This window comes from Capra hircus, chromosome 15 (genome assembly GCF_001704415.2).
Source record: "Capra hircus breed San Clemente chromosome 15, ASM170441v1, whole genome shotgun sequence".
NCBI classification, from domain to species: Eukaryota; Metazoa; Chordata; class Mammalia; order Artiodactyla; family Bovidae; genus Capra; species Capra hircus.
The window spans coordinates 66,728,479-66,752,159 of record NC_030822.1 but is presented as its reverse complement, the minus strand read 5'-3'; the positions used below and the strand labels follow the sequence as shown (position 1 = coordinate 66,752,159).

The following is a 23,681-nucleotide window of genomic DNA, read 5'->3' as shown; positions in this document are numbered from 1 at the left end:
TTCAAAAATATAGGGTCATACAGGGAATATATATGGGCTGATCTTCCATCATTAATGACTTGGGACCGTGACACATAGCCTGACCTGGAATCTGCACTCATTTCTCGCTTGCTAATTTACAGCCCTGCTCGACTCACAGTCTTGACAACCTACCACCACTGGCCTATGTCACGGTTTTGTTCTCTTGAATTTTTATTTAAATATAATTTAATTTTTCATTCATTATTATTCTTCCTAATTAGTAGCAGGCATGTTTTCTGAGGGTAGAAAATTATGACTTACACTAAACTGGTACCCAGTACATTTTTGTCAGTTGATTTGGCCCCAGAGCCCAATAGCCAGTTAGGAGGTCATATATGCTTTATGAACTTCAACACTGTTTTATTGAGGAAGAGACCTCTGGTATTTATATTTGATCTGGATAATACAGTTAGAATCTCCAGTCACGACACTGCTAATTTAAGAACACAGCTCCATGTTGCTTCCTTTCTCATACACAAAATGCAGCTCAAGACTGAAGTGATGATGTAATTTGGATTAGGGAAGCAAGGTCATTGGTGACAGCTACTACTCAACAGCCCCTTTGCTTCTCTCTGCACACAACAAGCCTTCATAAATAAGCTTGTTTATATATTCTCTTAAAAAATTTTTTTGGGGGCCGTGCCTCACAGCATGTGGGATCCCCAACCAGGGATCAAACCCATGACCCCTGCATCGGAAGCACAGAGTCTTAACCATTGAACTACCAGGGAAGTTCCCATAAATAAGCTTGTTTAAACATCTGTATTTACACTACACCTAAATGTGCAATGTACTAAATGTGCCATGAATAGCACTTTACCTCCACTGCCATTTCATTCTCACAAGCTTGGACATTCCCTGCTCTCACAACATATATTATTATTCTGTTTTTAAAGTATGCAAACTAAAGCTCAGAGGATTAGTAAACCAGAGATCTCAGTCTTTACAAAGCAAAACAATGGGCTATGAACTGGGGGTTGGAACTCACATACCTCTACCATACCAGGGCTATCGCCTCATGCTGGGACAAGACTGCAGTATTCCTTAATATGGGACTCTTTTCTCTGCTTCTTTCTAGCCATGTACCCACGGGCAAGTTTTCAACTTCTTATTCACCTTTACATGGGGATAACGGTAGTTATCTACTTCACAGAGCTGTCATGAGAATTAAATGAGACCATGTATATAAAGCACTGCACACAGTGTCTATCTTTGGGAAAATGCTTAATAACTGCTAGCTAGCCTCTGTTATTCTTATTACACTGCTAATGGGTGTCAGGAGAAAAGCAAAGGATAATGCACCCTTGGGTGTCCCTTCCTCTTACACTCTGTGTGGAGAATCCCAGTCCCTAACACTAAAGCTTCAACCTGGAAACAAAGCAAATGCTAGCACCATAGAAGCTTCTATTTCTGAAGAGATTTCTTGAAATGCAATGCAGAACAAGAGTATAATGTCAAGGTGACGCACATGCATGTCGGGATACTCTCTCTTGAACACAGATCCTCACTTTCTTCTAGACCTGTACTGTCCAAATCACTAGCCACAAATCACATGTGGCTACTGAACACCTGAAATGTGTCTCATCTGAGCTGAAATGTGCATGAGATATAAAAGACACATCAAAATTTTAAGACAGTACAGAAAAGGTAAAATAGCAATCGTTTTTTATGTTGATAACCTGTTGAAATGATAATACTTTAGATATAATGGGTTAAATAAAACATGCATCTAAATGTACGTTTTAAAATGGATTAACTAACGGTATGGAAGTTCCTTAAAAACACTAAGAATACAGTTACTGTATGATCCAACAATCCTGCTCCTGAGCATATATCCACCAAACACAAAAACCAATTTGAAAAGACACATACACTTCAATGTTCACAGCAGTACTACTTACAATAGCCAAGACATGGAAGCAACCTAAGCGTCCACCCACAGATGAATGGATAAAGAAGATGTGCTAGGCGTACATAGTTGAATATTACTCAGCCATAAAAAGAAAGAAATGCCATTTGCAGTAATCTCTACGATGGACCCAGAGATTCTCATACTAAGAGAAGTCAGACAGACACAAATATATGATATCACCTGTATCTGGAATCTTAAAAATGAAACAAATGAACTGACTGACAAAACAGAAATAAACTCACAGACACAGAAAACAAACTTATGGTTACCAAAGAGGGGAAGGCTTGGCGGGGTTGGGGGGGGGTTGGATAAATTAGGAGTTTGGAATTAGCAGATACAAACTACTATACATAAAACACATAACAAAGTCTTAACGGTACAGCAAAGGGAACAATATTCAAGAGCAAAAAAAAAATTTAATGTAGTAAGTAAAATGTATAAATGAATCACTTTGCTTTATAGCAGCAACTAACACAAACAACACTGTAAATTAACTATATTCAATTTTTAAAAACAGGTTAACGAAAACATGTTTTTAAATTAATTTCACCTGTTTCTTTTAACTTTATAAAAATGTGGCTGTGAGAAAAATTTTACTTAGATATCTGACCCGCATTATATTTCTTTTTTTAAAGGATGTCAATGTCTTTAGTTTTTTAATTCAGCATTTTAAATTTTTAAATTCTTATTATTAGAGTATAGCTGATTTACAATGTCATGTTAGTTTCTGCTGTACAGCAAAGTAAATCAGTTACACACACAGGCACACAAACACACATCTAATAAAGAGTGTGTGTGTATAACACACATATATCTGTATACATATACAGATATATGTGTGTGTATATATATATGTACACACACACATATATGTATACATATACAGATATATGTGTGTATATATATATATATACACACACACACACAAATCTATCTCCACTCTTTTTTAGATTCTTTTCCCACATAGGTCATTACAGAGTACTGAGTAGAGCTCCCTGCGCTATACAGCAGGCCCTTACTAGTTATCTATTTTATACATAGTGGCATCTATACGTCAATTCCAATCTTCCAATTTATCCCTCCCCCCTTCCTCCTCAACAGTATATTTCCGTTGTTCAGCACTGCTTTGGTCCACACTACACGTACATCAAAAGGTTTCATTTTGGAAACAATTCCAGAATTCAGTGAGCAACAGAGCAATTCACGCAAACAGACCAGTAGCCCCCGCTCCACTAACCCCAGATCTGCAAGCATCAGTGGTGACCAGCAACCTATATTCAAAGTACTATATGTTTGGGGGCTTCCCAGGTGGCTCAGGGATAAAGGGTCCGCCTGCCAATACATGAGATGCAGCTTCTGTCCCTGGGATGGGAAGACCCCCTGGAGAAGGAACTGGCAGCCCACTCCAGTATTCTTGCCTGGAAAATCCCATGGACAGAAGAGCCTGGCGGGCTACAGTCCATGGGTCACAAAAGAGTCGGACATGACTTAGTAACTAAACAACAGCAACAACAACAACATGTTTATCTACAATTAGGCCATCGTGCTAACATTTAATATGGCTTATGTGATTGCCAAAAGTTGTCTAAAACATAACAGGAAAAGAGACATCAATGGATAAGAAGGATGTGTGACCAAGTAATTCAAAAGAGAAAATGCAAACAGCTAAATAAATTTCCCAAAGCAAAGTTATTAATAGACAACTAAAATCAAAACAACTTTTTTCAATGTATCAATATTAACAATCAGTTCAATGAATGTTTACTGAGCTTCAAAGCAAAGATTCTTTAAAATTCTCAAGACATGATACATATTAGGACTTTGCTTGAGTAAAACATTACAGAAAAATAACTAGAAGGAACTATGAAAAAGGACAGAATGACTATCTCCAGATGACAAATTCATGGATTTGTTTTCTCTCTTCCTATTTTTCTATTCTTTATGTAATTTATACAATGAATATGGGTAGCTATTCAAAAAGTTCTGCACTAATGTATATATTCATCATAGAGAAACATATACTAGCCACAGGGGCTTCCCTTGTGGCTCAGCTGGTAAAGAATCCACCTGCAATGCAGGAGACCTGGGTTCGATCCCTGGGTTGGGAAGATCCCCTGGAGAAGGGAACGGCTACCCACTCCAGTATTCTGGCCTGGAGAATTCCATGGATTGTATAGCCCATGGGGTCACAAAGAGTCAGATATGACTGAGAGACTTTCACTTATAGAAAAATTAGAAAATAGAGATAGTAAAAAATCAGCAGTTATTTTAATAATCAGAGGAAGTAAACATGACAAAATAATTTTAAAATGAGGTGAAAATAACAAATGGCAAGGTTCAAATTTTAAGACTTCTCCCTCAGTAAAAATACCTCTTCCCTAGAGGTTTCCAATTTCGAGTATTTTCTTATATTTTCTGATTGTGAAAGCAACAGTGAACAGAGTATTTAAGAGTGGTTTTGCCTGGATAATGGAACTGCAGGCAATTTCTATTTCCCTTCTTAACCATTTTTTAGGGAGTGGGGAAGTGGGAGTTATAGGATCTATATTACTAGATTTTTTATAATGAAAGTGTTTCATTGTTGTAAGGAAGAAAATCAGTCACTTTCAGGAAACATCAGCTACAACAAATTACAGATAAGGAAATTGAGGCTCTGAGAACTTAAGCAATTTGCTACAAAGTGGAAGAGCCAGGACTTAAAACCCCTCAAATCTTCTTTCCCAAACCCACAGCCTTCCCACCTGGACCCCTCTGGTGGTGTGACACGGGACTCTTAAGTGTTCAGACTGAGTCTAGACTCTTGGGTAAACTAAAACCCAAATATGGCTAGGCAGGATGCATATGGATGATCCTCTTGTTTGGAGAAGCCACGCATTTAATGCACTGCAGCTGCAGTTGTGTTACATTTCCTGAGAAAGCAACCTAAATTTGACCCCAGCCTTTTCAAATTCCCACACCGCAGAGTTGCTCCTCACAATAAACAGGGCATTTTACTTGGCTCACCCAGCCACAATTCAGCTTAAAAATTGTACAAACTCGTAAATTTGAATGCTGGTATTCAAAACACATGTTTAGCTGGTGGAATTAAAAAAAAAAAACAAAAAACAAAAAACTCCCTGGCCTCATTTCTGTTCAGAGCAACACATGGTGGTTAATCCAAAAACTTTGGGTTTAGCTCACCTTTTAATGCCACATAGCAATTCATTTTCGTTAACTATCTCAACTGCAAATCCGCACTTTGGAAACACACTCACTCCGAAAATCCCCCTTCCTCCTCTAGCCTTTTCCAACTCAGAGTGAGAGAGGGCCACTGAACATTCTCTGTTGTACTGTACAGCACATTTGAGACCTCACGCCCACCCAGAGTAAAGCTGCTCTTCAGCCCAAATTCTCACGCTTGTTGCACTCTGGCCGCACTGCCGCGTCTGTGTGGGTTCCTGGCGAGAGGCACGGTTTCTCTCTAATCGGCCACGTGGGCTCCAGGACTCTCCTCTTTGCTCCCCCTCTTCCCACTGCACTGTCTGACACGTTCCCAGAGAGCATGGGGGCTTCCCTGGTGGCTCAGACAGTGAAGAATCCACCTGCAATGCAGGAGACCCAGGATCCATCCCTGGGTCGGGACGATCCCCTGGAGGAGGGCATGGCAATCCACTCCAGTATTCTTGCCTGGAGAATCCCAGGGACGGAGGAGCCTGGCGGGCTACAGTCCATGGGGTCGCAGAAAGTTGGACACAGCTGAAGCACCTGAGCACCAGAGAGCATCAGGAACTTTGACTCTGTGCTAAATAAAACCAAACCGGGAGGTTTTTCTAGAGGAAAATTCATAATGAATATTCTAAGGAAAACATGCATGATTTGGGAGGCTGAGCACACCACAGGGTCCCTCCATGAATGCAGGAAGCCATGAGCCCCCAGAACTGATGGGAAGGATGGCAGTGGTGATGGCTGGCCTGTGAAGAGACAAAGCAAGCATGTTCTGTGGAAGGGGATCCATAGCACCACTGGCTCTGACGTCATCTCTTTTTTAATATTTATTTGGGGGATCTTTGTTGTGGCATTTGGAATCTTGAGTTGCAGCATGCAAACTTAGCTGTGGTGTGTGAGATCCAGTTCCGCAGTATCATTCGTGCCTTCACTTCCATTAATGGGACAGACCAGTCAGTCCTAAAGGAGATCAATCCTGAATATTCATTTTAAGGACTGATGCTGAGGCTCCAATACTTTGGCCACCTGATGTGAAGAGCTGACTCATTTGAAAAGACCCTGATGCTAGGAAAGGTTGAAGGCGGGAGGAGAAGGGGACGACAGAGGATGAGATCGCTAGATGGCATCACTGACTCAATGCACATGAGTCTGACTAAACTCCAGGAGCTGGTGATGGACAAGGAGGCCTGGCGTGTTGCGGTCCATGGGGTCATGAAGAGTTGGACACGACTGAGCAACTGAACTGAAGTGATGAAAGTCAAGGAGGCCTTGACCGGTGACCTGTCCATGGGGTTTCCCACAAGAAGAGACCATGACCTGTTACACACCTCCCATGGTTCACGGATCCGAGCACACCGTTACCATTTACTGATGGTAAATCAGTAACGGAGGCCAGAACTCCAGGTTCTTACTCATCCTAAGCTCTGTGCTCTTCAGACCTTTCCATCTCTAGACAGAAAGCAGTGAAGTCTCGACAGTGTGTGATGGATGGGGTGAGAGCGCTGAATATCCACAACATACTGAGCCCATCTTTGCAGCTCGAGGCCAGAACACGAGCCCAATGCAGACAAAGGCCTCCCTGACTCAAGGGTCGTCCATGACGCACTGACCCAACAGCAGGCGGCTTCCCAAACCATCACTGTTAATGACAAACTGTTAAGCACAAGGGAAGGTGACAGTGAAGCTAAAGGGAGACCTGCTCTTCTCTGGGCTTCCCAGGTGGCTCAGCGGGAAAGAACCTGCCTGCCACTGCAAGAGCCGCCGGAGGCACAGGTTTGATCCCTGGGTCGGGAAGGTCCCCTGCAGGAGGGCACGGCAACCCACCCCAGTATTCTCGCCTGGAGAATCCCACGGACAGAGGAGCCTGGCGAGCTGCAGTTCACAGGGCCGCAGGGTCGGAAATGGCTGAGCATGCATGCAACGGCTCTTCTTTTGGGTCAAAGATAGCGTGAACGTCACACCGTGCTGAGCTTCAGATCCAGTCCTTGGAGCTCAGGCCACACTGCATGCGTCTGAAGCAGGGCTGGTGTGGACGCAACTCTGTTTACCCTGCTTGCCAAAGGCTGCCCTGGGGGAGCCACGCTGGCGAGCTGCGGCCAGGCTCACAAAGCCACCTTGTAGCTCTGGGGCTGAGCCTCAATGGTCTGTCTGTTACATCTTTAGGGCATTTTGATGTGTCATGTGGACCCAGCTGCCAAGCCTGGCAACCAGCTCAAATCCTTCAGACACTGCTGCTTCTTTCTGACGTCATCACATCGAAACACAAGACACCGCCCACAAATACCTGGGCAGCCCTCCAGGAATAGCTTCCTCCTCCCCCTTCCTGTCTTCCACTCACAGCATACCTACTGCCAAATAGTAAAAAAGCAGCAAGACCCCTTTATGCCCTGCCACGTAACCAAGAATAAAGCCCAAGAGAAGTAAGGAGACTGGGGATATTTCCACTTTTGATCAAGCTCTAGACACAGAGTTAAATGATTAAGAGAAAGAAAATGTGAACTATCACAACCCAAACTCTGATATGATTCTGCAATCAGTACCATGGATTATTTAACTCTGGCAAATCAACGTGCTAATAACCAGAGATTTGAAGATATATTTTTCCTCTTCCAACCTGATAGCTTTTAAATTTCAATTTCTCCTTGGCTTAAAGATTCATAAAAGGGTGAGAACAAGAGCTCTCCCAGGCTGCATTTGTATACCCCAGTGGGGTCACACTGTGTCCACTGCATCCTGCTGCCTGTCAGGGGCCTGCAGGTCAGTACATTGCTTCAAAACTGCCACTGCCACCGAAGGCAGGGAAACAGGTCAGCAGCTGCCACGTGAGTGACAGGCCAGCTCACTCTCTCTGCCAAGGCCCAGTCACTCTCTTTTCAGAAGATGTACAGCCAAAGTAGGCCCTGCACCCAGCCATTGGGGTCACTTGGGAAAATCTCAGCTCATTTGATTTGGAATCTGATCAATAAAGCCTCTGGCGAGAATGAAGACACAGCCATAACAGGCAGTGACCCACTTGTCTGCTGTTATGCTCCACAGTCTCCCCAGGCAGAGCAAGCTCAGAAACATCTGCTGCTGCTGCTGCTAAGTCGCTTCAGTCATGTCCGACTCTGTGCAACTTCATAGATGGCAGCCCACCAGGCTCCCCTGTCCCTGGGATTCTCCAGGCAAGAACACTGGAGTGGATTGCCATTTCCTTCTCCAATGCATGAAAGTGAAAAGTGAAAGTGAAGTCACTCAGTCATGTCCGACTCTTAGCGACCTCATGGACTGCAGCCTACCAGGCTTCTCCGTCCATGAGATTTTCCAGGCAAGAGTACTGGAGTGGGTTGTCATTGCCGTTTCCGAAACAAAAACTTCTAAACTCTAGCAATTTCCAAATGGGTATCTCCAGAGCCAACTTCTCTCCTGAGAGTTTGCTTTCCAACTGCCTTATTTCCAAGTGTCCATACCTAATCAATCATTAAATGATGTCAGCTCTATTTCTCTTAGCATATAATGCTCCTCCATACCTACGGTCTCAAAGCTGGGCTACCCTCCCCAAGTCTTAACTGGACACAACTGACCCCATCTCTGATGGTCCTCATGGCTTCGAGGTTCCCCTTTCTCTAATTCATCCTTTGCTGCCGTTAACATTAGCCTAGTAAACATCAACACAGTCTTTACTGAAAAACACTGGTTCTTGCAATTGTTTATGGATAAATTCTAAACTCTAGTATGACACTCAAAGATCTTCATCAACGGGTCTCAGTTTCCTCGTCCAAACACACTTTCTGCCACTTCCTACCCCGCCATGGTTCTGCATGACTGCAGCTCATGCCAGACAAAACCCCCTAAGCTCTGGTCTGAAAGTAATGGCCTTTCCCTGCACAGTACCTCCTGCTACTTCACCGCTATCCCACAGCTCTGATTTATTCTTCAAGACCCAACTCAAACGTCACCTCCTCCATGCAGCTCTCCCCAAGCCCTCGAGCTGTGAGTCATAGCACTCTGTCCGGTTCTCGAATGCTCTCTGCACCTTTCTATCCTAAAACGGTACCCTGTAGCCCAAGGATCTGTTCAGATGCTGGCTTCCCTGAGACGATGCTGGGAGGACCTTGAGGGTGGAAACTGTATCTTTATCTCTGAACTGAGTTGCACAGGGCTGCACAGACTACACACATGGTAAGTGTTGTTGAATTCATCAGTGGGAGCAATTAGGGCAATAGAGGGAAAATGGTTTTGAGAATCAGGATACCTGAGCCTCACCCCAGCCGCCTCAGAGTTGAGTACTGCAGGAACTGAGTTTCTCATCTCTTGAATAAACAGAGCTTCTTCCCTGGTGGCTCAAACGGTAAAAGAATCTGCCTGCAATGCAGGAGACCCGGGTACAATCCCTGGGTCAGGAAGATCCCCAGGAGAAGGGCATGGCAACCCACTCCAGTATTCTTGTCTGGAGAATCCCATGGACAGAGGAGCCTGGTGGGCTACAGTTTACAGGGTCACGAAGAGTTGGACACGACTGAGCGACTAACACTTTCACTTTTCTGTTGAATAAAGGGGTGAGGCTGTATGATTTCTAGGTCCCTTTTGCTCCTCTGTTCTAGAATTCAGACTACATTTTCCTTTAAAATCTACAGTGAAGAAAGACTCTATAAAACCCCATGGTAATAACATGTTCCAGAAGTTTGGACACTCTCCACAAAGCCAGCCAGGAAAACCAGTGCTCCTCTAGACCACTGGGCCAAGCTCCCCAGGGACAGCCCGCAATGGAGGCTCCGCCCTAAACTCAGAAATCCCCACCCGCCTTCTGGAACACCTGGAGAAAATCCCCAGTTGACCTCTATTCTGTCTTACTCTATATATTTTGGCCAAAATGCTGCTTACTAAATATTGTGCACAGACCAAAAAAAAAAAACAAAACAACTGATGACAAAAACCTAATATGCCTTGAAAATAATGAGTGTTAAAACCATGAGTGAAACCACTAGGCTTACTGTGGAAAATGGTATGAAGGTTTCTCAAAAAACTAAAACAGAACTACCGTATGACCCAGCAATTCCACTCCTGGGTCTATATCTGAGAAAAATTAAAACACGAATTCAGAAAGACACATGCATCACAGTATTCACAGCAGCATTCTAAGTGGCTCAATGGTAAAGAATCTGCCTGCTAATGCAGGAGACACAGGTTCGATCCCTCTGTTGGGAAGATCTCCTGGAGGAAAAAATGGCAACCCACTCCAGTATTCTTGCCTGGAAAAATCCCATGGACAGAGGAGCCTGGTGGGCTACAGCCCAAGGGGTTGCAAAGAGTTGGACACAACTGAGCAACTGAGCACGCATGTACGCAAAAGTGTTCAAAGGGGCACAGATCAAGAATCGTGCATTCACAGATGATGCAACTTCACGGAAGATAGGGAAGCAACCCAAGTCTCATCAACTGATCAATGGATAAAGAAGTTGTGGTAGATACACATGATGGAATACCACTCAGTCATATTAAAGAATGAAGGTTTGCCATTTGCAGCAACACAGACGGACTTGGAGGGCACTCTGCTAACTGCAATAGGTCAGACAGAGAGAGACAAGCACTGTTTGATATCACTAATATGTGGAATCTAAAAAAATACAACAAACTAGTAAAAGTGATATAAAAGAAACAGATGCAGGCATACAAGGAACAAACTAGTGGTGACCAGTGGGGAGAAGGGAAGGAGGAGGGGCAGTGTAGGGGCAGGGGATTAAGAGGAACAGACTATTAGCTATAAAACAGGCTACAAGGATACACTGTAAGACATGGGGAATATAGCCAATATTTTATAATAACTATAGACGGGGCATGATATTTAAAAATTATGCATCACTCTATTGTACATCTGCAAAACAGTAATAATATTATCTATCAACTATACTTCAATTAAAAGAATAAATTGTTTAAAATTCTCTAGGCTAGATAATCACCTCGTTACCCCGTACTCTGGGGGTGGCTGGTACCTCAGGACGGCCACTTCTGTCCTTGCAGGCTGGGGCGCAGGGTAAGGCTTGACCATCTCGTGGAGCAACCCGGGGTGCTGGTCACTGTAGAACAGTCCATGCTCCTGGGTCTTGCTGACCGGGGACACCATCTGCTTGGTCTTGAAGGGGTACTCAGGTGGAGGTCCTCGGGGGTCCAGCATCTTGGCTGCAGGCTGGGCTGGGGAGGGGCCCCCTCCCGCCTTAAACGCCTTTCCGTTCCCGGGGCCAGGGAGGTGCTGCTTGGCGCCGTTCCTCTCCAGCGACAGCTGCATGATCCTCTCGCTGAGAGAGCGGACGTGGCCCTGCTTGAGTTCCTTCAGCGCCTCGTCCTTGTGCGCCTGTCCGCTGTTGGCGCGGCTCACCGTCGGCCTGCCCTCAGTCCGGGCCTTCTGACTGGCGCCCCCGGCCATGTAGTAGCTGTGCCCCACGGCCCCTGGTTGCTGCTGCTGCGGCGGCGGCGGCGGCTGCTGTCCCCGGAAGAACTGGGACTGCGCCTTGGCCTCCTCGTACGTGGGCAGCTCCTCGTTGTTCTGCTGAGGCTGTGCGGACCGCACCTGTTTCTCCATCACAGTGTTGTCCACCTGGTGTTCCTGACCCTGCGGTTCCTGGCGTGCTGACTGGTAGACCATTTGTGGGTCTTCTTGAGCGAGGTTTTCCGTGGAAGAAAAGTTGTTGGTGGGGTGGGCTGGCCCTGCACTCCCTGTGGCCTGGTGCTGAATGGCCAGCAAGTTCATGTTCTCGGTCGGGGTGCCATAGCGCAGTTGCTCCTGGATCAGCCGCTGTAACACTGTTCCAGCTGCCGCATCCTCGGAACCTCTCATCTCCACCTCTGGGATCCTCGGGAAGTTCGGGGGGTGGAAGTTACAGAGAGGATCCTCAACTGGAAGATAAACATGGGAAAAACATGTCAGGCTGTTCCATACAGGTCTCAGTGTATATTGTGAATAATGAACTTTCTAATGATAGAGGCATTTAAAGTGTTCCAACACCCCGTCACCCCCATTTACCCTGCCGTTTATCCCAGGGAGCATCTCTCCAGCTCAGTGCGCCTCTCCCACTCTCCCTCCCCTCACTTCCTGCTTCCTTCTAGACCCTGGTCAGGCCTTCAAGCTCTCCCTTTAAGCTCTCCACTGACCCCTTCTCTTCATCATATAAACAGTCTTTCCCATCTTAAAAAAATAAAAATCAGAACAACAACAAAAGAAATCACCTTCTCATAGCCCAGTGTAAACCTCTAAGTGCCACCCGGCTTCTCTTCTCTCTTCTTTTCTAACTGTCCTCAGAAAGCAAGCAACCGGCACTTGCCGTCTCCACTTTCCGAACGCTCCAGCCACTGCCCGCCCTACTGCTCTGAGGGTTCAAGTTCCAGCAACACACCAAGAACACAGAGTTCCCAAACATGCTAGCGCTCTCTGGCCTCCAGGACTTTGTCCCCATTCATCCCTCTGCCTGGAAAGATGCATCTCACTACATTTTTCTTGGGAAAGTCCTAGATGTGCTTTCAGTGATGGCTCTAAAGCTGCCTTCTAAGTAAAACCCTTCCTGCTGCAGCCCAGCAGGCTTGAGCCCTCCTTCTCCGATATCGAACCTCTGTTGTCATACATCCCAAAGACCAATCATCACAAGTTGCGGTTTAGTTGCTAAGTTGTGTCAGATGGCACTCATTTATGTAAACAAGACTTTGAACATCTTAAAGGCAGAGATCATGGCTCCTCATCTGGGTCTCCCTAGCATACAACTCTATGGTTTTTCCAGTAGTCATGTATGGATGTAAGAGCTGGACCACAAAGAAGGCTGAGCACTGAAGAATTGATGCTTTAGAACTGTCGTGCTGGAGAAGACTCCTGAGAGTCCCTTGGACTGCAAGGAGATCAAACCAGTTAATCCTGAAGGAAATCAACCCTGAATATTCAATGAAAAGACTGATGCTGAAGCTGAAGCTCCAATACTTTGGCCACCTGATTCAAAGAGCTGTCTCATTGGAAAAAACCCTGATGCTGGGATAGACTGAAGCCAGGAGGACAAGGGGATGACAGAGGATGAGATGGTTGGATGGTATCATGGACTCAATGGACATGAGTTTGAGCTAACTCTGGGAGATGGTAAAGGACAAGGAACCCTGGGGTGCTGTGGTCTATGGGGTTGCAAAAAGTTGGATTCAACTTAGCAATTGAGCAACAACAAGCAACCTAGTGCCTGCATGTAATGGGTGTCAAACATTTAACCAGTAAAAGAGTACCATGAAATATATAATTCATGCCTTTTCACAAAAGTACTTAGAAGGAGTGTATTGAGGATATTTATAGCGATAGGCTAGTAAACATTCTACTACTTACTACTGATAAGACTCTGAGCAAATCACTTGCTGTCTTTGGGCTCAAAATCCTTACCTGTAAATGGAGGGAGCTAGGTGAGCCCATCTCTAAGTAGCCTTCAGCCCTACAATTCCAAGCAGTGATGGTTCTGTGTTTTTATATATACGAAGGACACATTATTTCCCCCCAAACCATCTCCCTTCCCCAAAGTTGCCTTTTTTCTGATAAATGGCATCCTCATCTATGACCAAAGAGTCATCCAGATACAAAGTGCAGATACAATTTTGTCCCGTTTGTTTCCTTTGCTCCCTCCATTTTTTTAAAAAAGTTTTTTTTTAAAAATTGTTGAATTGTAGAGATACTTCATTAATTTATTTATCTATGTATTTGGCCACACCACATGGCATGTGGGATCTTAGGTCCCCAACCAGCGGTCAAATCCACGTCCCCTGCATTGGAAGCATGGAGTCGGAACCACTGAACTGCCAGGGAAGTCCCCTTTGCTCCCTACATTTAATCAAGTGCCAAGCTAGGTTTTCAGTTTATAGTAAAATAAGAAAAAAAATGAAGGTGGTTGCGATACTCTTACAAGATATATAAATACACACATACTCACACATATATATGTGTATATACCTAGATACACATAAACTGAGTTTACTACCTTCTTTTAGCAGGGGCTGCTATCAAGGACTACATTCCTCTTATACTTTTCGGTATTAAAATATGAGAAAAGGTGACAGTAGATGACATTTTGGGTGTCTCTGTAACAGCAAAGACTGCAGCCCCAGCTTCTATGATCTCAACCATTCCCCGGGTTCCAGCTCCCCTACTGCTGCTGCTGCTGCTAAGTCGCTTCAGTCGTGTCCGACTCTGTGCGACCCCATAGACAGCAGCCCACCAGGCTCCCCCGTCCCTGGGATTCTCCAGGCAAGAACACTGGGTTGCCATTTCCTTCTCCAATGCATGAAAGTGAAAAGTGAAAGTGAAGTTGCTCAGTCGTGTCGACTCTTGGCGACCCCATGGACTGCAGCCTACCAGGCTCCTCTGTCCATGGGATTTTCTAGGCAAGAGTACTGGAGCGGGGTGCCACTGCCTTCTCCGCCAGCTCCCCTAACCAGTTGCTAAATGTCCTGAACAGCCTAACATCTGGTCTTGTCACTGGCCTTCTCTTTCAATTAACAGTGTATTTATTACCTGTCTTCTACTAGAATTCTCTAGCACCAGGGAACAGACAGCCTTATCTTAACACGTGCTGTGAACCCACTGTCTACAACACTACCACGATACACAAAAGGCATTCAGGAAAGAACTGATGGAGGGTGGGAGATATCTTAGAAGTTTGCGATTAACATATACACAGTACTATAGTGACTCAGATGGTAAAGCGTCTGTCTGCAATGCAGGAGACCCGGGTACGATCCCTGAGTTGGGAAGATCCCCTGCAGAAGGAAATGGCAGCCCACTCCAGTATTCTTGCCTGGAAAATCCCATGGACCGCAGAATCTGGTAGGCTACCGTCCATGGGGTTGCAAAGAGTCGGACACAACCGAGTGACTTTACTTTCACTTCCACTTTTCATAATGAAATCAGTAACCAACAAGGACCTACTGCATAGCACAGGGAACTATATTTGATATCTTGTAATAATCTATAGCTATGAAAAGAAGAGAAGTGAAAAGCCAAGGAGAAAAGGAAAGATATAAGCATATGAATGCAAAGTTCCAAAGAACAGCAAGAAGAGATAAGAAAGCCTTCTTCAGCGATCAATGCAGAGAAATAGAGGAAAACAACAGAATGGGAAAGACTAGAGATCTCTTCAAGAAAACTAGAGATACCAAGGGAACATTTCATGCAAAGATGGGCTCAATAAAGGACAGAAATGGTATGGACCTAACAGAAGCAGAAGATATTAAGAAGAGATGGCAAGAATACACAGAAGAACTGTACAAAAGACCTTCACTACTCGGATAATCACGATGGTGTGATCACTCATCTAGAGCCAGACATCCTGGAATGTGAAGTCAAGTGGGCCTTAGAAAGCATCACTACGAACAAAGCTAGTGGAGGTGATGGAATTCCAGTAGAGCTATTTCAAATTCTGAAAGATGATGCTGTGAAAGTGCTGCACTCAATATGCCAGCAAATTTGGAAAACTCAGCAGTGGCCACAGGACTGGAAAAGGTCAGTTTTCATTCCAATCCCAAAGAAAGGCAATGCCAAAGAATGCTCAGACTACCGCACAATTGCACTCATCTCACACACTAGTAAAGTAATGCTCAAAATTCTCCAAGCCAGGCTTCAGCAATATGTGAACCATGAACTTCCAGATGTTCAAGCTGGTTTTAGAAAAGGCAGAGGAACCAGAGGTCAAATTGCCAACATAAGCTGGATCATGGAAAAAGCAAAAGAGTTCCAGAAAAACATCTATTTCTGCTTTATTGACTATGCTAAAGCCTTCGTCTGTGTGGATCACAATAAACTGTGGAAAATTCTGAAAGAGATGGGAATACCAGACCACCTGACCTGCCTCTTGAGAAATCTGTATGCAGGTCAGGAAGCAACAGTTAGAACTGGACATGGAACAACAGACTGGTTCCAAATAGGAAAAGGAGTACGTTAAGCTGTATATTGTCACCCTGCTTATTTAACTTATATGCAGAGTACATCATGAGAAACGCTGGACTGGAAGAAACACAAGCTGGAATCAAGATTGCCGGGAGAAATATCAATGACCTCAGATATGCAGATGACAACACCCGTATGGCAGAGAGTGAAGAGGAACTAAAAAGCCTCTTGATGAAAGTGAAAGTGGAGAGTGAAAAAGTTGGCTTAAAGCTCAACATTCAGAAAACAAAGATCATGGCATCCGGTCCCATCACTTCATGGGAAATAGATGGGGAAACAGTAACAGACTTTATTTTTTGGGGCTCCAAAATCACTGCAGATGGTGACTGCAGCCATGAAATTAAAAGACGCTTACTCCTTGGAGGAAAAGTTATGACCAACCTTGACAGTACATTCAAAAGCAGAGACATTACTTTGCCGACTAAGGTCGGTCAAGTCAAGGCTATGGTTTTTCCTGTGGTCATGTATGGATGTAAGAGTTGGACTGTGAAGAAAGCTGAGCGCCAAAGAATTGATGCTTTTGAATTGTGGTGCTGGAGAAGACTCTTGAAAGTCCCTTGGACTGCAAGGAGATCCAACCAGTCCATTCTGAAGGAGATCAGCCCTGGGATTTCTTTGGAAGGAATGATGCTAAAGCTGAAACTCCAGTACTTTGGCCACCTCATGTGAAGAGTTGACTCATTGGAAAAGACTCTGACGCTGGGAGGGATTGGGGGCAGGAGAAGAAGGGGACGACTGAGGATGAGATGGCTGGATGGCATCACCGACTCGATGGATGTAAGTCTGAGTGAACTCCGGGAGTTGGTGATGGACAGGGAGGCCTGGCGTGCTGCAATTCATGGGCTCGCAAAGAGTCGACACAACTGAGCGACTGAACTGATACTGAACTGAATAATCTATAATGGAAACAAATCTGAAAAATAATCGACATATACAGATATATAGATATAACTGAATCACTTCACTATACACTTGAAATTAGCACAGTATTGTAAATTAACTATACTTCAGTTAAAAAAAATGGTTTAAAAAACAAGAAAGGATTGCTGAGTAAAAACTCTACAGACTGGTTTCTGAAGCTCACCTCTGATCTACCCTTCGTGAGCTCAGGCAATTACTTGGCTTCTCTGAATCTCTCTCTCTTCTGAGGTCAGGCTTCATATCTACTTCACAGGATGGTATGTGGAATAAATTCAAACTTACTGCTCATTTTCAGAGAATGTGCACAGTAACTGAGATATAAACCTGAACTTCAACAATTAGAACTTCGCAACAACAAAAACAGACCATTGAAAGTTCACCCAAGATGAACTGCTGAGTAACTGTACTAAGCAATGCACAATCCTAGGAAAGCAATTAACAGCGTGGGTTGAGTTGAGCCATCACTCACTCCACAAATACCAACTAATGTGATATTCAGGCATTCTGACAAGTGCTGGGATAGGAGAGTAAAGAAGACAGTTCTTACCCTCAGGGTTTGATGAACAAGCAAATTCAAATAAAAAAATCAACACTTTAAAACAAAATGGATAAAAATTTAAATAAAAACGTATTTCCAAAGGAAAATGATTTTTTGGATGAATAATAAAAGGAATGGGGTCTCATTAGACCCAGAAACTACTGAATCTCCTTTTCATGAGCACATCTGGCAAGAACCTTAAGATCCTTCTTTAATGTGGTTTTGAAGAGTCCTTCATGGTGTAACCAATCTCATAAACCCTTAAAAATAGGCAGGAAATTTGTACAAAGCAAGCGGTTCCTTTCCAAATATAGTTTAGAATTACTCTGAATTTCTGAATTACCTGCAAAAAGAGGTATAAATGAAAGCAGAGAAGAAAAAAGAAATGAAAGATTCCAGGAAAGAGTACAAAAACATTTAGAAATTAAGAGAAAAATTAGGCACTCAATGCTATAATTCGGAAGTTCCTACATACTCAGGAACTCTCTCTGTTGAGTGAGTCAGGTATTATAATAAATAGTCTATTAACACCAGTGGCAAAGAATCCACCTGCAATGAAAGAGCCACAGGAGACAGAGCTTCCATCCCTGGGTCAGCAAGATCCCCTGGAAGAGGGCATGGCAACCCACTCCAGTATTCTTGCCTGAAGAATCTCAAGGGCAGAGGAGCCTGGCCAGCTACAGTCCATAAGGTTGCAAAGAGTTGGACACTGCTGAAGCAACTTAGCATGCACGCACACACAATGTTAATAGCAAACATTAAAAATAAGGCACCTACCAATAAAGAAACAACCAGTAATCCAATATGTTGCTTTTTAAAAAGAGGATAGAGAAAAAATTATTCAGAAGAGTGAAAAACATAAAATCGTTCTGCTTTGCCAAAATGAGTGCCAGTGAAAGAACTTACCAACTTTTTCTCTGATGCTACTGTTTGCCTCCACTGTCAAAGATGCTTCATGCCTCCCAGGATAGAGCTGAAAGTCTGGGAAAAAGTAGCTGGGGTCCTCCAGAATCTGGACGGGACTGCTGGGGCTGTAACAGGCTGGAGGGGGACCTGGGGGCAGAGAGTAAAGTACACCTTAGTGTCAACGAAGTCCTCCTCGCCATGTGACTCACACCAGCCATTCTCCCCCATGCCTTTCCACTGGCAGGGGCAGCTCTGTCTTTTTGACTCATAAAATTCCAAAGTAACTATTCAGAATCATCACAAGTCTGGCACCCACCACAATGACCTGTGAGGTCATAATCATAATTTTCAAGACACACTGAGCAAAGGCAGGGGCCGTTTCACACAACTCATTACCAAGGCCAGCAGTAGCAGCACCCACAAACATTAAGCCCCCTGTGGAGCTGGACAAGCCACCAGGTTCGGAGTAGTCAAAGGGAAGGGGGCAGGGAGGCCAGACAGGGAAAACTAAAACGGAAAGAGCAGCTGTCTCTTGGAGCATCTTGAAGATGCAGAGGAGTGGTCATTTTGCCAGACCATGTGTTAGCAAGGGCTGGCTGTAGCCCAGCACAGCGCGGCCCCACTCTGGGGGTTCTGGAGCCTTGTGCGGCAGTGTGAGCCTGGGTCATGGGTTCTGGCCCTCTGCCCAGCACTGGCCTTTTGGATCCCACGTGTCTGTTTCACACACAAAGCTGAAAAGTCTTCCTGTTTCAATTAAACGTGACACTGGGTTCAATCCTGCTCTCACTGAACATGAGGTACCATGACATGACGCTGATACACCACAAACAACACTGAGGGAGCACTCAGTGTGATGAGTGGGAGCACCCAGTGTGAGGGGAGAGTCCAGGCTCCGCCCCCTCTGCACTGACTTCTCCCTGTGGGCACCAAGTTGAAGGCTCTTTTTGGCAAAGGTAATTTAGTTTACTCTGGGGAAGGAGTCATGCTTTTTTAAAAAATTAAAATCCCTGCCTCCAAGATCATCCCATTAGTAAAAAATACAGTTTTTCAGCCATCACATCAAATGGGTCATTCGTAATTTCTTGCTAGGAAGGTTATCTATCCATTTCCCATAAGACCAAAGCACCTAATTATTCCGAAAGGCCACAAGACGGAAATTTACTCATCCTCTTCCTGAGTTTCTCTCCCTCAACCCATGAAATGACATTTGGACATGTGCTCACATGTAGCAAAAGGCTTTCCTGGTGGCTCAGTTGGTAAAGAGTCTGCCTACTACGTGGGAGACCTGGGTTTGATCCCTGGGTTCAGAAGATGCCCAGGAGAAGGGAAAGGCTACCCACTCCAGTATTCCATGGACAGAGTGGGCTACAGTTTATGGGGTCACAGACCAAGTGATTAGCTATCTTTCTCTTCACATGAAGCATAAGCATGTCTAGACTACAGAAAAAAAGAGAAAAAAAAGGTTTTGACAACTAGAATATCTTACAATGTTAAAATAAATAATGCAGTCGTGAGTTAGAGCTTAAGGTTGAATATAATCCGGGTATGAATGACATACTATATAAAGATCAGCCTAAAATGACAGTTCCAGCGCCTCTGACAGCATCCGTCGGCACTCTCTTTCTGGCCAATCCGCAGGGACTACCATGGAAAGACACTCAGCCCCTTCTGGGCCTCACCCTCTACATCTATAAGTCTCAAAGTCGAGAGTTAAAATTAGAAATCGTCAATGGCCTGGATCCAAAGGCAAATCTAGGCTGGCTTCTAATTCAGACAGGTGGAAAATGTTGGTGGAAAGTTGGAGAGCCGCATGGAGCAAGCGTGGCCGCCCGAGAGGATCCCCTGGGGAGCTCTCCAATGCCAGCACCCCGGCCTCACCCAGGCCTGGCAGTCAGCGTCCCAGGATAGGACCCGGGCATCTGCATTTCATAGAGCTCTTCGTATGATTCCGATATGCAGCCGCAGTTGAGAAGCCCTAAGCCAGAAGGAGAACAGTGTACACAGACAAAGAAACAGGCAAACACAAACACACCTGCTGCACCCGCAGCCCCTCCCCCACCAGATGAGCGTCAGGGGCAGCTGAGGACCCACACACTTCGGCAAGGAGAAGAGAGTGCGACAGATACGTACCACTGTGTATAAGATAGATAAACAACAACATATTATATACAAAATAGATAAACAGTAGCTAAACTACACAGCACAAGGAGCTGTATCCAATACCTTGTAATAAGCTAAATGGAAAAGAATCTGGAAAAAAATTATATATATATATATATATACGCATACAACTGTATCACTTTACTGTACACCTGAAAGAAACACAACATTGTAAATCAATTACACTCCAATTCAACTTTTTTTTTTTATTGTGGTATTCTCTTACAGTAGATCTGAGTCAGGAATGGCATATGCCGGCGGATTACAACTTCAGGCCCTACTATCAAATTGTATTATCAGATTGACCTCAAATTATAAGTGATAACAGAGAGCAAACTGCCAATAAAATTGAGGCATACCTAAGAATATACATGTGTATTGTATGGGTGTATAAAGGAGTGTGTAGGGGATGTGTGTATGTATGGATACATGCTTTCAACATGGATGCCAGTTGCCATGCGCTCCAGTAACCCCACTCTGGGCATGTATCTAGACAAAACTCTGAATTCAAAAAGACTCATGCACTGCTGTATTCACAGCAGCACGATTCACAACAGCCAAGACCTGAAAACACCCTAAATGTCCATCATCGACAGATGACTGGATAAAGAAGACATGGTACATGTAGACAATGGAATATTACTCAGCCATCAAAAGAACAAAGCAATGCCATTTGTAGCCACATGGATGCAGCTAGAGATTATCATCTTAAGTGAGGTAAGTCAGACAAAGACAAATACCATATGATATCAATAAAGTGCGGAATCTAAAATAAGACCCAAATGAACCTATCTATGGGACAGAAACAATGTCACAGACAAAGAGAGCAGACTTGTGGCTGCAAGGGGGAGGGGGCCGGAGGAGGGGTGGGGTGGGAGGTTGAGATTAGCAGAGGCAAACTATTACATCCAGAATGGATAAACAAGGTCCTACTGCACAGCACAGGGAACTACATTCAGTAGTGAATCATCATGGAGAAAGGAGATTAAAAAAAGAATGCGTGTGTGTGTGTATATATGTACATATGTACCTGAATCACTTTGCTGTATAGCAGAAATTAAAACATTGTAAATCAACTAGACGTCAGTTAAAATTTTTTTTCAAAAATAAATTAATTGGTGGGTGGGGGGGAGAAGCCCACACTAAGTCACTCCTATCACCACCAGACTGGTATAAATCACTTTTCCACATCTTATCCAACGGCCTGCCAAGTGACAGCGAGCTCCCGGGCTCCAGGCCACAGAGCGCTGTGCAGAGGGCAGCGCTGGATGCTGGGCCGAGCACTGAGGACATCAAAGACGTGCCCCTGTCACCATTTCTTCCACAGGCTTCAGTATTAGGAAACAGTATGCAGTTCACACCCGTGCATGAACACACGCACCTATGGAGACTGAAGGATAGGATGCCCAGTTTCTCACCGACAGTCATTTAAGACGCGGCAGCCCCTACACTGAGTCCTGTTCCCACTCCGCCCCTCTTAGAGGGCGAGAGAGAAGGCTGGCCAAGAAGATGATCAGGACAGACCCTGCGGACAGACAGGCCCAGGGTTCATCACTCCACTGAGCGCAGAGATCCCTCCCCTGGAGCCGGGGGGGCGGGGGGTCAGGTACTGCCACACCCAAAAGGAATCACTTTATTTCCCTTCCCTCACTGGGAAGCCAAGGGCAAACAACAGTAACACGGATCACAGGCTCTGAAAGAGCTTCCTGGGCTCTGCGGCAAAAAACAGACATACCAATCCCAGGCCCACGAGCACGTAATCTTTCCCTTCCTGTTCAGTTCAGGATCTTCATTAGGAACACTGGTCGTATAATTTGCATCTGTTTTCCTATGTAAAAACACACTGTCCATAATCTAACCAGTAGGGTCAAGGGTCCCTGAAATCAGAAAACTGGATGTCAGCATCCGTCATGAGCAGAAACAGTGGTTTTCCTTGTTAGCACTTCTCCAGTTCTGGGAGCAGGAACTGCAAGAAACCACAGGAGACGCCTGGACGCCACCCCTTCCTGGAGAGTGCTGCAGGGCCTGGCTGGGGCCCAGGGCATAAGGAACACGGCAGTGTTTAGGGGCGTCCATGAAAGCTGGACCATAAAGGTTGAGTGTGGAAGAACAGATGCTTTCGAAGTCTCTGGAGAGTCCCTCGGATTGCAGAGATCAAATCAGTCAATCCTAAAGGAATTTGTATGGAAATACAAAAAAGCTCGAATAGCCAAAGCAATCTTGAGAAAGAAGAATGGAACTGGAGGAATCAACTTGCCTGACTTCAGGCTCTACTACAAAGCCACAGTCATCAAGACAGTATGGTACTGGCACAAAGACAGACATATAGATCAATGGAACAAAATAGAAAGCCCAGAGATAAATCCACACACATATGGACACCTTATCTTTGACAAAGGAGGCAAGAATATACAATGGAGTAAAGACAATCTCTTTAACAAGTGGTGCTGGGAAAACTGGTCAACCACTTGTAAAAGAATGAAACTAGATCACTTTCTAACACCGTACACAAAAATAAACTCAAAATGGATTAAAGATCTAAATGTAAGATTAGAAACTATAAAACTCCTAGAGGAGAACATAGGCAAAACACTCTCAGACATAAATCACAGCAGGATCCTCTATGATCCACCTCCCAGAATTCTGGAAATAAAAGCAAAAATAAACAAATGGGATCTAATTAAAATTAAAAGCTTCTGCACAACAAAGGAAAATATAAGCAAGGTGAAAAGACAGCCTTCTGAATGGGAGAAAATAATAGCAAATGAAGCAACTGACAAACAACTAATCTCAAAAATATACAAGCAACTTCTGCAGCTCAATTCCAGAACAATAAACGACCCAATCAAAAAATGGGCCAAAGAACTAAATAGACATTTCTCCAAAGAAGACATACGGATGGCTAACAAACACATGAAAAGATGCTCAACATCACTCATTATTAGAGAAATGCAAATCAAAACCACAATGAGGTACCACTTCACACCAGTCAGAATGGCTGCGATCCAAAAATCTGCAAGCAATAAATGCTGGAGAGGGTGTGGAGAAAAGGGAACCCTCCTACACTGTTGGTGGGAATGCAA

The 23,681-nt window shown here is 44.5% G+C and overlaps 1 protein-coding gene across 4 annotated transcripts in view; it reads right to left on the bottom strand.

Annotated features, from left to right (window-relative positions):
* AMOTL1 (angiomotin like 1) overlaps positions 1 to 23,681 on the bottom strand; it is a 202,163-nt gene that overhangs the window by 71,601 nt on the left and 106,881 nt on the right. For all 4 annotated transcript variants that reach the window (XM_018059853.1, XM_018059852.1, XM_018059854.1 and 1 more), the window contains 2 exons: positions 18,439 to 18,585; positions 11,077 to 12,010 (listed from right to left, as the gene is read on the bottom strand). In XM_018059853.1, the coding sequence (XP_017915342.1) occupies positions 11,077 to 12,010; positions 18,439 to 18,585 (1,081 nt within the window). The remainder of the gene's footprint in view (positions 1 to 11,076; positions 12,011 to 18,438; positions 18,586 to 23,681) is intronic.